This window comes from Bos indicus, chromosome 1 (genome assembly GCF_029378745.1).
Source record: "Bos indicus isolate NIAB-ARS_2022 breed Sahiwal x Tharparkar chromosome 1, NIAB-ARS_B.indTharparkar_mat_pri_1.0, whole genome shotgun sequence".
Classification (NCBI taxonomy): Eukaryota; Metazoa; Chordata; class Mammalia; order Artiodactyla; family Bovidae; genus Bos; species Bos indicus.
In genome coordinates, this window is record NC_091760.1 from 82,145,562 (window position 1) to 82,163,858 (window position 18,297).

General features: G+C 41.1%; 1 protein-coding gene across 3 annotated transcripts in view; it reads left to right on the plus strand.

Moving 5' to 3' along the window:
- Positions 1-18,297, plus strand: part of IGF2BP2 (insulin like growth factor 2 mRNA binding protein 2) — a 171,207-nt gene that overhangs the window by 137,340 nt on the left and 15,570 nt on the right. For 2 of the 3 annotated variants that reach the window (XM_070790571.1, XM_019958453.2), the window contains exons 7-10: positions 787-921; positions 5,045-5,167; positions 5,521-5,656; positions 8,020-8,148. In XM_070790571.1, the coding sequence (XP_070646672.1) occupies positions 787-921; positions 5,045-5,167; positions 5,521-5,656; positions 8,020-8,148 (523 nt within the window). The remainder of the gene's footprint in view (positions 1-786; positions 922-5,044; positions 5,168-5,520; positions 5,657-8,019; positions 8,149-18,297) is intronic. The other variant, XM_019958454.2, reaches the window with a different exon arrangement.

Here is an 18,297-nt window from a genome sequence, read left to right on the forward strand (position 1 = left end):
ATTTGTATGTCTTTTTGTTCCAAATATTATTTGAAGTGGCTTTATAAATGTAGCAAGTTTAAATAGAAGTGAAGTTAATTCTCAAAGTGTGTGCCTACTTTTTTAGAAATAGGCCCCAAACTTGGATTTGGACTTCTAACAACCAAAGTAAAAAGGGATACAATTAATTATGTGATTTTGAAAGTTAACAAAAACAAGTAGAGCCACAACTACCCAAAGAAGTCTGATAAAGTCATCAAGCTTTGGAGCCATTAGTTTTAAGAGTCTGGAAGAAGGCAGGCTGCCAGTGGCAAGGAAACCAAAAACTTAGGCAGAGAAAGGGCATGCCTCTGTTTTCTATCCACACTCAGATATATAAAGCTTGCTTGAATTTGGTGTTTAGAGTTGGATTAACATATGGCTTTTAAAAGCTGCAATCAGTTCAGAGACTGGCACTGTGCCAATGTGCAGTATTATCCTGCTCACTTTTAAGATCATTTGAAAGACTACACAAAATACTTCATTTACCAAACTGGCTTCATTACCACATTGGCTTGGTGCCTTTGTCCAATAGCACTCCTGTAAGAAATATTCCTTTCTAAGTGGAGCTGCAAAGAATTCAGGTTTGGCCCAAGACCTTCTGCACTGCTTGCTGCCTTCTTGGAGAATGGCATTGGTTGCAAATGTGCTAATGACACTTATTGTCTGTCTGTGTCCTTGCTGTACATTGGCCAGCGCAACACTTCCTTGGACTAGGGTCCAGTGCCAGATGACGTTGTGCTATGGCTCCTGATTCTTTTCCTGCAGGGTAGACATCCATAGAAAGGAGAACTCTGGGGCTGCAGAGAAGCCCGTCACCATCCATGCCACCCCAGAGGGAACCTCTGAAGCATGCCGCATGATTCTTGAAATCATGCAGAAAGAGGCTGATGAGACCAAACTGTAAGTTTGCATGCAATGCACAGACCGCTCAACAGAAAAGAAGATTAGGTTCTCATTCATTTAACCCAGGAAAGTTTTCAAAGAGCTGTAAATCTATTTCTCAGTTAAAGGGAGCGGGGGAAGGATTAATTTTCAGGTATTTGTTCCATAGAGACTACAATGGGAAATAGATCTTTTATGTTTACAACGTGGCTATTTCTCTACTTGCACGTTTCTCTTGGTGATCCTAATGCTTCCGTCACTCATTGGCAATAATTATTGATGGGAACATAACCGTGTTGTCCAACGTGTGTGCTAATGGAAATGTTCTATATTTGCACTGTTCACTATAATAACCACTAGCCAAATGTTGCTGTTGAGTGCTTGAAATGTGACAAGTGCAGTGGAGGTACTGAATATTTTAACTTGATCCATTCAGATTTAAGTAGTCACGTGTATGGCTAGTGGCCATCATATTGGACGGGGCAGATTCAAAAAGTACATTTGCACCAAAACCATCAAACGGGTTTTGCTCCTAAGCCCCTTGGACTCTTAAGCTTGGATTATGTTTCCTTAAATAGTAGAAACTGGTATCTGAGTGGCTATTTTATTCTTTTTTCTTGTATCTCCTTTGTCCATTTCTTTCACAAAATATTGCTTAGGATTCCTGTTGTACCAATTTGAATGACAAATACAGTTCATAGTAACTTGTATAATTTAGTAATACAAATTTATTAATTTGTATTATAAACAAATTAATGGTAATAGAATAGATAATATAATAAAAAAGGCTCTATGTAAGTCTGGCAAAATCCACTTATAAGCATGGATTGTGGCAGTTTTATAAAGAAGCAGTGAGGGATGAATTGAATATAAAACTAATTTATATTCAAACAGTGTCAAATAATAGTGTTCCAAAACCAAGGAGATGAGAGTAGTTCTTAAAAGAAAAACATTGCAAATTCTTAGGCTTCATGAGGAACTCTAACATTTTACTTACGAATTACTTACTATTTGGGACTTTTGGAATCCCCCAAATGCTGTGACTTAATTTAAAGAAGCCCCTCTCTCATCCAAATTATTGAGAACTTTATAAATGTTACCCTCCTTGGCCCTTTGAATTAGGTGTCATCATCTTACAATATTTTAAAGAATCAAAAAGACTGCTAAATAAATTGGATTTTTAAAGTATTTATGTAGAGCCAAGATAGAGTTTGAATATCTTTGAAATATGTTTTTTTTTTAAATGAGGCACCATGCTGAGCACTGTGCTAGGGGCTTAGGCTACAACTCTGAACAAGGTCCAGTTCCTTTTTCTTTTAATCCAGTGTGAGACATCTGCTAAACAAACAGTTACACCAGTAAGTAATTAAGCACGGCTATGATACGTGCTATAGTGGAAAACAACTGCAGGTAACTGAAGGCCATAATCAAGGCTCTAGAGAGACAGAAAGAGATGTAGGGATTTCAGAGAAAGCTTTCCTATGTAAGTGACATTTCATCTGATCCCTGAGGAAGATGAGTAGGAGGTGGAGGATGGAGAAGAGAGATCCTAAACTTTCCTTTTATTCATTTATGTGCATGTTTGGTCTTGTCTGACTCTCTGCAACCCCATGGACTATAGCCTGCCAGCCTCCTCTCTGTTCATGGATTTTTCCAGCAGGCATACTGGAGTAGGTTGCCATTTCCTCCTCCAGAGGATCTTCCTGACCCAGAGATTGAACCCACGTCTCCTGCATTGCGGCCAGATTCTTTGCCACTTAGCCATTCATTTACCAAATATTCATTGAGTACGTACTATGTGCCAGACACTGTTCTGTGTCTCAGTGAACAAAGCAGACGAAAAATCCTGCCCTCTGTAAGTCACATTCTAACGGAGCTTCTTCAAACATCCCTTTATTTTGAGGCTGTTGTAGTGCATCTGTTAGATGGTTTTGGTCTCAAGTAACAGAAAACGTGGCAAATGGCTTAAGTAATAAGAAACAGTTTTGTTGTCACATAATTAGAAGTCCTTACTCTGTGAGAATGACTGCAGGGTCAGTTGAATCATAGCCTTAAAGGCCCATGACTTTTCTTTCTGTTTTACTTTCTTCAGTGTATCTGATATGCCTTTTCTTTTATCAATTGAGGTGATCATGTGGGTTTTGCCCTTCATTCTGTTAATATAGTATATTATATTAATTTTTGTATGTTGAACCATCTTTTCATTTCAACTTAAAAGACTCCTTTAGCATTTCTGGTAGAACTGGTCTAGGAGTAATGAACTCCTTTGACTTTTGTTTATCTGGAATAGTCTTAATTTTCCTATCATTTTCACAGACAGTTTTGCTAGATACAGTATTCTTGGTTGGTAGTTTTTTCTTTCTGTGCTTTGAGTATGTCATCCCATTCCCTTCTGTCCTGCAGATTTCTGCTTAGAAATCCATCTGTAATCTTAGGAAAACTTTCTTGTATGTTACTAATCACTTTGCTCATGCTGCTTTCAAGATTTTCTCTTTGAGTTTAGACACCTGGGTTATAATGTGTCTCAGTGTGATTCTCTCTTGGTTTATCCCAGCTGGATATTCTTGGAGCTTCTTAAATCTGTGTGTCCATTTCTTTTCTCAGATTTGGCAAGTTTTCTGCCTATTTTCTTTGAATAAGCTCTTTCCCTTGTTTCTTTCTCTATCCTTCTGTGATTCCAATGACATGTTTCTTGATTGATTTGATAGTGTTCCAAAAGCCCATTATCCTGTCTGTACTTTTTTAAAAATTCTGTTTTCTCCCTTCACTTGATGATTTCACATGACTGATATTCAAGTTTTCTGAGTCTGTCTTCTGCCTGATCATATCTGCTTTTGAATCCCTTTAATATTTCAGTTGTATTTTTCAGCTCTATTATTTCTGTTAGGTTGTTTTTGAATAGTTTCTTTTTCTTTGTTGGTATTCTCACTTTGTTCATGCATCACCTTCCTGATTTCATTTAGTTGTTTGTATTCTCATTTAGGTCATTGAGCATCTCTGTGATCATTATTTTAAAGTCTGTCAAGTAGCTCATAGATCTGTATTTCTTTAGGGTCAGTTTCTGGAGTTTTATTTTGATCTTTTGATTAGACCATGTTTCTATTTCTTTCTATGGCTTATAATTTTTTTGCTGGAATTTGGGCATCAGAAAAAGCAATCACCTCTCAGAATCTTTGCATACTGGCTTTATTCAGGGGAAGACCTTCACTAGTCAGCCTGGCTGGAGGTTTTAGGACCTCTCAAACCATTTCTGATTTCTCTCTCCTCCTGGCTTCTGACTGTGGAACTGCAGCTCTAACATACTATACACCTCTGTTTTCAGCAGCTTCCAGACCCGGGCACCAGGCTTGGCAGCTCCCTAAGTTAGGAGAGACAGAAACCTCTCTCTCAGGCAGCCCCCAGGCAAGCCAGAATAGAACGTTGGACTCATTGTCCAGGCCTTTGTTTCTGTCCTGGGGAGGGGCCTTGGTGAGGAGGATTTCCTCCCAGTGTGCCCTTGCTATGTTGTGTAGGGGAAGGAGCAGGAAAGGCATGCCAGATGCCACAAAACTTCTTACTCCTTTTGCTGGAATCCCTTTTCAGTTTTATAAAAGCCTGGGTGGTATAGCTTCTCCCCTGACCTCTAGAGTTCTCAGAGATTTTAGCCTATCTTTTGTTGTCAACTTGGTGTCTCTGTAGGGATAGGAGGGCCTGTTGTTCCTAGTCTACCATCTGACTGATGTCATTATCCCTTGTGCTTTTTTTAAGAGCAAGGAAAACCTTCCTAAAGCCACCCTACAGACCTCTTCTGATACCTCGTTGGTCAGTCTTTCTCATGGACCTATTTCCAACCAGTCACAACAAGGGAGTAAAATTAACATGATTTGGCTTGTGTTCATCAGAATTCATGCACTAGGGTTAGTGGGAAACCCCGCTTCTCCTAAAGCCCGTGGCCACTTGGTAGCTGAGCAGAAACAGCTTCTATTTGTAAGAAATAAGGAGGGTAATAGCTCTTAATCCCATGGACAGAGAAACCTGGCGGGCTGCAGTCTGTGGGGTTGCAAAAGAGTTGGACATGACTTAGCTACTAAACAACAACTATAGCTCTTAAGTCAATCACTGTGTTCAACTTAAATGTCAAATTGTTGCTGGTCTCTTTCAGAGCTGAAGAGATTCCTCTGAAGATCTTGGCCCACAATGGCTTGGTTGGAAGACTGATTGGAAAAGAAGGCAGAAATTTGAAGAAAATTGAACATGAGACAGGGACCAAGATAACAATCTCATCGTAAGCCACTTGTTCCAATTAACTGTGCCCAGTAATGGAGACTGTGAGCATTGTGATATGTCCAGCTCGTTCATCTGCTTTTCCTTATAATGGGAATGTAATCATAAGATAATCATATAATTATCTTCAGCACTGTCAAAACAGATGCATAAGTAGTTCCCACTCAGACCTTCTCTACTGATATCATCTAAGTCACTGCAAAGAGTTGAGATAAGATGGCAGATGTTCTCTGCCACAGTGTGAGGTGAGGGTATCCATCCCTGCCTCTTCCACCAAGACGTGAGTGTGACCCTTCTGGGATTTTATTTTTCCTTTTGAAAAAAGGAAATTTTTCTCTTTTTCCTGGTGGCCAGCTTGCAGGATTTGAGCATATACAACCCTGAAAGAACCATCACTGTGAAGGGCACAGTTGAGGCCTGTGCCAATGCCGAAATAGAGATTATGAAGAAGCTGCGTGAGGCCTTTGAAAATGATATGCTGGCTGTTAATGTAAGTGCTGACTGCTTTCTTCTCCACTGGTTTTCACATATGTTGTCAGGCAGGACCCAAGCCTCTCTAAGAATAATTGTCGTTCGGAAAGTAAAGAAGCACTTTAGGAGTACAGAGTTACACCTTTCTCCTTGGGGGCAAGGGCATTAGAATAATCAGGAGACGAACTAGTAAAATATGCTAAGTACACTCGACAAATAGTGTGAAGTCGTTAAAATCACAGCTTGGAAGATTTTTAAATCAAATTGCTTATGATATATTGTTAATTAAGAAAATATATTAATATAAAAGTGTATGTAACTAAGGTTTTAATTACATAAAATATGAGTCAAAATGACTAGAAGGCTGCATATAAAAATCAAGACAGCTGTTATGTTAGAAAAGTGAGATTTTTTCCCCCCTCTACTTTCCAGTTTTAAAAAAATTTCTGATGTTCACCTCTCACTGATCTGTCCTTTCAGATTGTCCGATAACTGTTGTCATCCACCTCGACTCTAATAATTCTAGCAGACTGATTTGGGTTTGTCCTTCCTGTTATTACTACCTGGTTTCAACTTTATAATGGGGAGACACCATCCTGAAATTCATTCAGAAATCTTAAAAATATTTGTCCTTTTAATCAAAAGCACAAACTCAGCTCAGAGGAGTAAATTTTTTTCATTTTTTTATGATAATGATCTTTTTAACGTACACAAAACAGGAAAGGATACTATGATAAGCTCTCATGCCCTAATCTGGCTTCAGCAGTTATCCGTTCATGGCCTGTTTTGCTTCATTTGAACCTTCATCCACGTCCCCACTCCCACTTGGATGACTTGGAAGAAAATCCCAGACTTTGTAACATTTCACAGAGGACTAAATGTTGAGAAGGGACTAGGTGGGTGAAATGCAGCCCCAGCTCCCTCACTGCAGCACTTGGCATAGGACCTTCTTAGTCAGGTCAGTACTGCCTTCCTGCCTCACCCCAAGTCCCACCTTAGCGGCCCACATGATAATTACATGGGACATGGTGAGCATGGTGAGGAGACAACTGCAGTGTGACCTTCCCTCCCCCCATTTGTGTGTATTTGTCTGTCAAAGTATCATCCACTGATCTCGTTTTCTTCTTTGGGGATCTTGATGTCCTATGATAAACTCTTTCTCTGAACACCCAGAAATGCTGCAAAGGCTCTGGGTGTTCCAAACATCTTCCCCTGAGCATGTGCATCACTTAGGTTCATTCATGTCTGTGCTGAAGTCATGCATTGATAGGTGAATAACAAAATCACTAGATCTCACACATGAATGGGATAAAGGCTAAGATCCTAACTCTCCCGTTCCAGACCTTCTAAAAGAAGGCAAGCTACTGGGTGACCCTAGAGCCACAGATGAGCAAAGAGAAAATGTTAGAGATTTGCTCAGTGGTTGGGGAGGCAGTGGTAGGACCAGGAGGCAGGTTGGTTACAGACCAGGGTGGGAGATACATTATCCCTCTGCCTCTGAAGGGCAGCCTGTGTGAGCATCCCCGTGTTTAAATGTGAAATAAGCAAGCGAGATGATCACAAAACTGTCAGCTAAATGGTAAACAAGCCAAAGTTGTGGACCATTCCAAACATGGATAAGAGTTTACACATGTGGTATCTTAATGAGGGGTCTGATTTTTCCCTGGATAGAGTTAGGAAGAACTATTCAGCCAACATGTTTTAATCATATTCATTCAGCAAATATTTATTGAGTACTTACTATGTACCAGGCACTGAGCTCACAGCACTAAACAAGACAGTTTCTGTCCATGAGGAAATTGTTGTCTGAAAGGCGAAGAGGCAGCTACACAGGCCATTCAAATACTATGTGATGCCTGCTGTTTTAGGGGAACATGAGTGTGTTAGGGCACAGAAAGGGCACCTGAGCTGAGGCCTTTGGGATGAAAGAAGTTTCCTTGAGGAGCGGACACCTAAGGTCAGGTGAAACCTGCACGATGAGTAGGGTGTAGCCAGCCAAGGACGGAGACAAGCAACAGTTCTCGCAAAGCAGACAGTGTATGCGGGGGATCCAGAGGGGAGAGAGGAGCAGGACTGGGCAGGGTGTGAGTGAAGGTTAGCAGGAGAGGCTGGCAAGGTGGCCTGGGCCCCCAGGAAGAGCCTCATTGCTGTGTTAAGATGTGTAGACACTCGAAGCAGCAGAGAAGCTCTGAAAGGAGCGCCACCATCAGGTTGAGGCTTGGAGAGCCCGCCCCGGCAGCAGGGTGAGGAAGAGGTCCACGGGGCCTGAGTGAGCTGAGTAGGAGACGCTGATGCCATCCAGACAAGAGATGGAGGTTGACCCAGGCAAGCTGGGCCTCTCTGGTCTCCTCCCCTCAACTTTTTCTCCATTTTTATTCTCAGCAACAAGCCAATCTGATCCCGGGGTTGAACCTGAGCGCACTTGGCATCTTTTCAACAGGACTTTCCGTGCTGCCTCCACCAGCAGGGCCCCGAGGAGCTCCCCCCGCTCCCCCCTACCACCCTTTCGCTGTAAGTAGCTCAGCTTTCAGGGGTTCGCTCATACTCCTCTAGGCAGCGGCATTTCTCGCTGTGTTGAATCAGAGCCAAAGCTTTCATTTGGAGGCCGTGCTCATAAGGGCTGAATTCAACAGTTCTTAGGACTTCTTCCTAATGGACAGATTAAAACCATCCTCTAAATATGTGCTCTTAAACATAGTATATATCATATCTGGGAAAGAAAGAGACTGCTAGCAAATTCATTAGCTAGAAGCCTGTTCAATGTGAAAAAGGATTTGTTAGCGCAAATAAGAACCTTCATGAGTGTTGTTCACTTACTAAAATATATTTTCGTACCTAGATGACTCATGTATAAAATTCTAACCTGGGTCTACGATTCAAGTACATTATATTTTATTAATAGTTCTTTAAAAGAAAATAGCACACACAGTGTTTATTCCTAGACACTTAGCACAATGCCTGGCATTTAGTAGATTCTCAGTAAGTATTTATTGTTTGAATCATAATTAATAGCAGCAGAAGAAACATGAACGTTATGTGTTTTCTACTTGTCCCCATCCACAAGCATCATTCAAGATCAACATGTTACCAAATTAGGGCTCAGGATACTTGACAGCTTTTTTTTTTTTAATTCATTCCTAATTCTCCACACATACTACTTATTTTTTAAGAAAACTAATTTTCTCCCAATGTTCATATTGTTTAAATGGGAAGAATCAGGTTGGAGAACATTAGCTTAACCACCTCTTTCTTTTGAGAGGTGGTCTCTGGTATCGTAGGCTTCACAGTGTCAGAATTCTGAGTAACTCTTTGGGTTAGCTGTAGAGACAGGGTGAACTTAGTGTGCTGTTTTGCCAAAAAAAATAGGGAAATGAACTGACACCCACATCTTTAGTCACAAGGACATGCACATTCTGTCATGGTGTTTATATACAGCTTCTCTCCATACCATTTCTTTAGAATTATATACATTTTCCTTTAAAGGATAGCGTCCAATATTGAGCTGTGTGTGTGTTTGTCTGTCTGTCTGTCTTAGTGTTAGAGGGAGCTGGGAATATGGCAGGAGGGAACTGGCAGCTGTCACAGTCATGTAGGTACTCTAAGCGGGGAGAACAGCTTTGAGAAGTGTGTGTCCCCATCTTTGCTGAGATGTGAGAATGACTGAGCCCAGGATGGTGAACTGGCCTTAGACATGTGGCATTTCTTGAAAGAAAGATTATAGGTACTGCTCCACCAATGATAACTTTGAAAGTCACGCTACTTTGTCAACCTAAGTAACATAAATGGTGGGAGAAAAAAGATGTAATACAGTATAAAATTCTTCTAAAATTGATCATCTAAAAGAGAACTCAGCAAATGACCGTCTGAGGCCAGATCCAGCCCACCACTTATTTTTGTGTATATATACAGCTATGAATGTTTATTAAACGCATTGTCTGTCTGCTTTTCTGCTGTGATGGCAGAGTTGCGTAGATGTAGTAGAGCCCTGAGATATGCAAAGCCTAAAATATTTATTTGGCTCTGTGCAGAAAAATTTGCAGATCCCTGAACTGAAAAATGAGAACTTTTCATATGATAACAGAATATTTCTAAACTTGAAAATAGGTTTTGCTAGTTGGGAAGCTTCCTTTACATCCTGTACATCTGAGATTTTTTTACTAAAACAGTAGAATAATGATTTTTACAAAAATAGTTTCTGTTCTCTATAAAACAGCTTTTAAATAAAATATTTTCAAGTTAAAAGCCATGTAGTTCTGATCTTGAGCCCTTAGATCAAGATTAGTTTCTAATCTAAAACACACAGTTGCCCCAACTCTGCAACAGTACAGCTCCTGCAGACCTCTCTCTCTGACAGCTACAGAAGACAGGGAGGGCATAGAGGTGGGCATCGCTACCCACCTGTGCAGGGTCTAGGCCCTGAATTGGAGGCTTGAGGGCTTCCCAGGTGGACCCACGCCTCCTGAGAAGGACAGAGGAGGGTGGAGTGGTGGGGAGCCTTCATTCATAAAATATTACTGCTTTCCTGTCACTTAGACATTCAAATTTCAAGGAATTAGGGTATCTCTTGGTTGCTTTTATACGTCACAAACCTCTAGTGCTTTTGCTGTCAACATCCGAGGGTCAGGAGATCTGTGCATCTGTTTATAGGTGGCTCACACATGCATGAATTGGGGTACCAATGCTGGAAGCTTTTTATGTATGCATGTATATATGAAAATTACCATTTTTTCATTTTCTGGTTATAAAAGTAATACATGCATAGTATTTAAGAAGCAAATGGTACAAGTGCAAGTTTTTTCTTAATCTCGAAATAACTAGTGTTTCTATTTATTTGTGTGTGGGTATATATTAAGTATATAGATGATATATATTCCAAATCTTCACTCTACAATGGAAATTCCTGTATATATATCATGATTCTTTTATCCAGTTATTTTCTCAGAATAAATTCCTAGAAATAGAATTGCTGAGCCAAAGAATGTATAAGTATATAAAAATATAAATGTTGATATTTTTATATTTATTAGCATATGAATTTTGATACATAAAGAATGTACTATTATTCCTTCTTATCTGATATGTGACACAGAGGCTTTTTTTTCCTTCTGTACTCTCACTACCAATGTAATTATTCCTTGCAATCTGGTACTTTCTTAACAATAACTTTTTTTATTGGTTTATTTTGGGCTGTGCTGGGTCTTCGTTGCTGTGTGGGCTTCTCGTTGTGGTGACTTCTTTGTTGCAGAGCAGTCTCTGGGGCACACGGGCTTCAGTACTTGGAGCGTGTGGGCTCAGTAGCTGCAGCTTCCAGGCTCCAGAGCTCAGGCTCGATAGTTCTGGCGCATGAGCCTAGTTGCGCAACGACATGTGGGATCTTCTGGATCAGGGACCTAACCTGTGTCTCCTGCATTGGGAGGCAGATTCTTTACCACTGAGCCACCAAGGAAGCCCTGCAGTCTGATCCTTTAAAAGATACTATTATGAGTATCTTTTACTTGTAATAAGCACTTTGGGGCTTACTGGACATTTTTCTCCCTCTCTAATTAATTGTCTTTTTATATCCCTTGCCTATCAATCTGTGGAGAGGCAGTATAGATTCTGGAGTCAAACAACCTGTGTTTGAATCTCTGCACTATATCACTTGTTATTTTTAGCAAACTTGGGCAAGAGACTTAGCCTCTTTGCATTTCCATGTCCTCTGTTTCATGCAGTTGTTGTCAGGGTAATTAAATAAGTAAAAATCCGTACACAGTAATTGCCATATAAATCTTAGTTGCTATTGTCATTTCCCCCCATCTTTTTCTTAATGATTTGTAACAGCTAATTACATATTAAGGCTGTTAACCATTTGTCATGTTGAAAATATCTTTCACTAGCTTGTCATTTCTCTTTGCTTTATTTGTGGTGTCTTGTGCCATAGTAATTTAAAATAGGGTTTTTTTGAACAAGTGAACTACTATATGAAGTAAATAGGAAATGTTTCCCTTTAGCCTTCCTTCTCTTACCCAAATTTTACCCAACTACCACTCCCCAGAAGTATAGTATTGTTATGTTTTAAAATGTTTTATGAGCATATATAGATTTTATTCAAAAGCAAATGGAATCATGCCACATATAGTGAATTACTGTTGTTTTATTTTTCACTTATTATGAGCATCTTTCCATATCTAGAGTTGATTCTCTTTAATGGCTTTTTAATTCCATTGTATGAAATTACTATAATTTTTCTACTGAGCATGCTGTTTTTCAACATTTGGGTTTTCTCTAGGCTTTCTCTGCTACCAATAGTGTCAAAATGAATGTCCTTAAACATAAGAGTGTGAGCAGATCTAGAAGTAAATTCTAAGACTGCAATTATTACATCAAAAGGGAATGCGTTTTTCTTTAAAATTTTCACATTTTCCTTCAACAGAATTAATGCAGAAATTTTAAGAATTAAGATAGTTAGATCAGTGTTGTTTTCCTTTATGGACTTCTGGCCTTTGATGTTATGCTAAGAAAAAGCTGCCTGCTATCTAAGAGTATAGAATATCCTTCCAGGTTTTCTTACGTCATTCTTAGTTGTTGGTTTGGGGGGACTATTGCTTATAATTCATAGGCAGTTTATCTTGACTTGTACGTTGAGCTAGGGATCCAGTGTTATTTTTTTCCCACTGCATCACTCAGTTTGAAATGTCAGCTTTGTTGTATGCCGGACTCCCACTGAATCTTGTTCCTGGGCTCTGTTCTGTTCATCTTTCTGTCTACACTGCAGTTACTATAGTTTTATACTATCTTTGACAGTGTCAACACCAGGGTTATTTTTTTCCTCAAAAGACTGAATTGAAAGGATAGTCAACTTATACTATACTTGGGAAAATTGAGAATATATAGGAATTTTCTGTCCCTTGAAGATTTAATGCAATCCATCCATAAAACCTCTGGGCCTAGCACTTGTGTTTGGAGAAAGATCATTTATACCTTTCCAGTTCTTCCCTGTTCCTGAGCTGGTTTTGTTGATTTATGTTCTCCTGTAAAAGTGTTCATCTCTCTTTTCATACTTAGTGACACAAAGTGGTACAAAGCAATCTATTAGAATGTCTCTTTTCATTCCTAACATCACATACTGTGTTTTCTCTTTCCTTAATCAAAGTTATTAGGGAGTTTTCTTTTAATTTTTTAGTAGTTCAGGGTTCCCTTTTTGTTATCTTACAACAGTTTCCTGTACTTTCCTCTCAGAGAATGTTATTGAAACAGTTCTGGGTTTTGTGGTCTTGCTCATGCATGATCAAATTTTGGAAACCATGGATCTTGGAAAGATATACCTTCTCTAATGGACTAAAAGTTGTGTTGACGACTGTAAAATCAAACTTTAATTGATGACTTGTATCCTCTATATAATTATTTTTTATCTCTATGACATTACATTTTGAGAGCAGTTTACTGTTCTCACTATGATTATGACTTTTTAAAATTCTTTATTTCTAATATTTGTTTAATGTATTTTTATAATTACTCTAGAAATAATCTGGAACTTTAGTCCAAATTATTAAATTTTCTTTCTTAGTACATAATCTCGTAATTCAGAGTTATTTAGAATTAGCTAAATTTTACTGGTCTCTGCTCACTGTAAGTGGTTTCTTGTGTTCCATATCTTCTCATTTCTTGAGTTATTTGTTTTTGTTTCTTTTTCTGGAGTACTTCCTTAAATAACTTTTTTTTCAGGAATAGCACATAAATAGTATAATTTCTAAGCCTTTGTTTATCTGAAAATGCCTTTTTTGCCTTTCACACATGAATGAAAGTTCAACTGGATGGTTAGAGATTCTAGGGTCATAGTTCCTTTAGAACTCTTAAAGCAATACTTGTAGCATTTTGCTTTTCAGATAAGTTGCTACCAGTAAGAAACTTTTTTTTTTTCATTTTCCTGTAAGTTTTTTGCTTTTTGTAGCATTTCACCTTCACCCTGGGAAATCAGAAATGTAAGTCAGCCCTTCAGTCTGACTGTTCAGAAGGTTTTTCACTGGTTCAGGAAACCTTCTGGGTCTGTATTATTAATTTTGGTATGTTTCTCTTCCCTCTGTTTTTGGCTTCTGGAGTTTATACTTTCTGGAGAGAGCAGTCCTTTCCCTCTACTTGCCATGTCTTTCTGAGTCCCTCCTTTTGTTTTGTGTGAGTTAACCTTCTTGTGCACTGACTGCCTTTTCAAGAGTGTCCATGCTTCTATTTACGTGGTTTCCATTGAGTTTTTACTCTGCTCATTTTTAATTTCTAAGATTGATGATCCAGTTCTCTGATTGGCTTTCCTCATAGCAGTCTACTCACATTAAAGCACTGCCCTCTTGAATCTCACTGAGAAATCAAAGCAGACTTTTTAAAAAAGTTCTCCCTCTTTGCTAAATTAATTTACCAAGGTCATGTGCTTGCCTTGCTTAGCTTTGCTTCCCTCTTTCATGCTGCTGGTTCTCTGCATATGTCCAGTGAGTTTTAATTGTTCATTCATGTACTTAAACTCAGCAAAAGGCATATTAGAACCCTTTGGGCAGCCTTATCATAACATACACTGTGGGTCCCACCTATAAACCAGTGAATTTGGAATGTTCCATGTGAGGGCAGCATTGGGTTAAGATCTAGAGACACAGAGTCAGACAGAGGATCTGTGCTCGAATCTTGGCTCCACTTCTTTCTAGCTTACCAACTTCTGGTCCCCATCAGCTCCTGAGGTGGTCCTCTGAGAGCACACAAGGCTGGTAGGAGGCACTGGACAAGCCGGGGTAGCATGTGTGCCTTCTGAACCTTGAACAGCTCTACCCATGACTCTGACCCCTCTGCCTCTGGTAGGAGGCACTGGACAAGCCGGGGTAGCATGTGTGCCTTCTGAACCTTGAACAGCTCTACCCATGACTCTGACCCCTCTGCCTAAGTCCATTCCCTTGCCCCACGTCCATGTCCCTGGTTCCAGGGAGGAGCACCTGCCATCTTTGTAACAGCACTCTGTCATCACACTAAAGCTATTTATATATCTGAAAATATTTTGTATGCCTGACCCTTGCCTTTTTACGACCCTTGCACACTCCTCTCTCTTCCTGCTCCGTGATTTCTTTATGATTCAGAATATCACCTAAATGATGCATCAAATGGTCATACCCAACAGCTTGGAACTAAGGACCCTGTAGTTCTTCTAGGAAAAGCAGACCCAGCTTTAATTTCATTCTAAATGTTCTTGAGTGTGTTTGATATGTTTTTGTTGGTGGTCAGTCACTAAGTCATGTCCAACTCTTTGTGACCCCATGAACTGCAGTACCTCAAGCTTCCCTGTCCTTCACTCTCTCTCGGAATTTGCTAAAACTCATGTCCATTGAATCAGTGATGCCATCCAACCGTCTCATCCTCTGCCACCCGCTTCTTTTGTCTTCAGTCTCTCCCAGCATCAGGGTCTTTTATTTTCCAATGAGTCACGTCTTCACATCCGGTGGCCAAAGTTTGATATCTACCCCACTACTACCCCAGCATGGTCAAGCATAGAAGATGACACTAATTTCCCTCAAACCGAGAATTTGAAATTAACCAGTGGATAATAGTGATGCCCCCACCCTTGTGGCCTCTCTTTTTGGGGGTCACATCTTTCAGGAGCACCTTCAGCATTATCTCTTCCCCCCCCATATCTGAAATTGTAATTCTTCTGAAACATCTAAAGTAAAGTAGCTTCTCCCTCATGAAATAGCTGCTGCTCTGCTAAGTCGCTTCAGTCGTGTCCGACTCTGTGCGACCCCATAGACGGCAGCCCACCAGGCTCCCCCGTCCCTGGGATTCTCCAGGCAAGAACACTGGAGTGGGTTGCCATTTCCTTCTCCAATGCAGGAAAGTGAAAGTGAAGCCGCTCAGTCGTGTCCGACTCTTAGCGACCCCATGGACTGTAGCCTACCAGGCTCCTCCCTTGGGATTTTCCAGGCAGGAGTACTGGAGTGGGTTGCCATTGCCTTCTCCAATGAAATAGCTGAGGACCTTCAAACTGAGACAGTAAGCTCAACTGCCATTTTAGAGTTAGGGTTCCATACCACCTGTCCCACTCTGGGGCCCCAGTTTGTCAGATGGCTACACCCTGCTTTCCCATTAAAGAGAACATTTATTCAACAGGTTACTTTTTGATCATTAAGCGTAAGCACCTCTTCCATTTGAGGTTGTGGCCTCTCCTGTAAGTGTAAGGGTAGAGGGAATGGGAAGTGTGATAAATGAGTGCTCATTTACCAATAGTAAAGGCCATACGGTCCCCAGTGATGGAGTCTCCATGCCGGTGACCTCATTGAGTGCCACGTGGTGTACTTCAGGGGCATCTCTCGTACGTAGGGTCAAACCCACGTCCAAACCCAGGCCCAGCTCTGCGTGACCTCACACTGCCTGCCTCTCCATCGTATCTCATTCTGTCTCAGTTATTTTTGCCATCCTGGCCTCTCCTGTTTTCCAAACAGGCCAAGCCCTTTCCTAGCTCTGTATCTCAAAGAACTCTCTTTAGAATGTTTCCTATCTAGCGCCTTACACGGGGCTCCATATCCTCTGTGGGTCCCCACTCATAAGTTACCTCCTCCGAGTCCTCCCAGACCCCTCCAGGTGAAACCACCAGCCCACTGCTTATCTCAGCAGCTACCCCTCCTCGTGTCCTCCTGTTCATTTTTTTCATATACTGTCTGCCCCCCCAGTAGAACCTAAGTTCCATGGTGGCAGTGACCCTTTTCTCTCTTAGTATCTGTGTCCCCAGCACCTAGAACAGTGCTTTTGCTCAAATATCTTATGCATGAATGAATAAACAGTTGAATGAACTCCCACAATAGTATTATAAGCTCTAGATACTTTTTAAATCCTTTTGTGGATGAGGTTCAGAAAAGTTGAGTAAATTATCCCCAGTTGTATACAGCTAGTGATTGAGACTCAAGTCTTCGGGGCCTTCTGACTCCAAAAACCATCATACAGACACAGAAGCTAATGACAGAGCCTCAGCCAGAAGTAGGCTCCTGATTGCTGTGTTCAGGGCTCTTTCTCCACAGTGGTTTTCCAGCTGTAACTCATGAACAAAAAGGGGACTGAGGAATCCGTTCTCTTTAGCCTTTTACAGTTCATTCCCTCCCCAGCCCAAGTGGTAGATCTAAATATGATACCGTATTGTCTTGGGAGTATTTAAACCTAAAACAGAGCTACCCTTGTGGTTTGTTTCTTTTGGGGTCAAATCACAATTCAAAAGAATTATTTCTGCTGAGGGCTGAAGGAAAAACTTTCCAGGTGAGAGGAGGACAGACGCATCCTTTCCCCAAGGATTTGTCTGGGCAGAAAAGCTGCTGGAATTCTCTCCTGACCCTCCATGGCCCAGAACTGGGACCTGCGCTGAGTAGAGTCTGGAGTTGGTGTTCTTCAAGAAAGAGGCAGGACCAAGTAAGCCAAGTATCTTCACTCAACGCTTCCTTTCAAAAGTGGAGTTTGCCAGGAGAACACTGATCTCATAGCCCCCTCTTGTGGCCATGAGGTGTCACTGCAGCCTCTTTCCACGTTATGAAAGTAGAGGCTGGCTTTTACAGCATGGTTGCCAACAAAGGTCCGTCTAGTCAAAGCTATGGTTTTTCCAGTGGTCATGTATGGATGTGAGAGTTGGACTATAAAGAAAGCTGAATCCTGAAGAATTGATGCTTTTGAACTGTGGTGTTGGAGAAGACTCTTGAGTGTCCCTTGGACAGCAAGGAGATCCAACCAGTCCATCCTAAAGGAAATCAGTCCTGAATATTCATTGGAAGGACTGATGCTGAAGCTGAAACTCCAATACTTTCGCCACCTGATGCAAAGAACTGACTCCTTGGAAAAGACCCTGATGCTGGGAAAGATTGAAGGCAGGAGGAGAAGGGGACGACAAAGGATGAGATGGTTGGATGGCTCACCAACACAACGGACATGAGTTTGAGTAGACTCTGGGAGTTGGTGATGGACAGGGAGGCCTGGCGTGCTGCGATTCATGGGGTCACAGTCGGCCATGACCGAGCGACTGAACTGAACTCCCTTCCTTTGGCAGAGCTTCTGTCTCCTGCAGGTGCTGTGGACACCCCAAACACCCTTGGAGGAAGCTCCCCACCGTGTTCATATCTCTTTTTCCCCTGAGGTCAGAAGTCCACTGCCCAAACTCAAAAAGAGGAATAGCTGCATTTTGATTCCTAAGGCAGTGCTGTGCTCTGGAACAGAGAAGCCAGTTGGATATTCAGGGAACAGAGAACACCAGGAGATCTGTTCAAGGGTCCTCAAATGGAAGTTAGGTCCACTAACTCCAAGCCTCATCGTGTCTGACAACTGCCAGACAGACAGGCTCTTGAGGGTTGGTCCCAGAGCTGTCCATCTCCCTTCCTGTCAGGGCCATGTGTCCACCTTCCTTCCTGTACCAGGCAGGTCAGCATTTATTATACTTGGCCTTATGTGTAAAGCACAGTGAACTAGACTCTGCTGACTCTGCTTAACGTTCTACCCATAAAATATATAAAAGCAGATGCATTCCTGTCTCGCAGGACTATTAGGAGGATTGAGAGAGTTTATGAATAAAGGATCTACCACAATGCCTGGGACACAGGCCTTGAATAAAAAGCAGCTACTTTTAAAATGAATGCTGTTTTCTTAACAACTCTGTTTTTCTACCACATCTGCCTTCCTGTT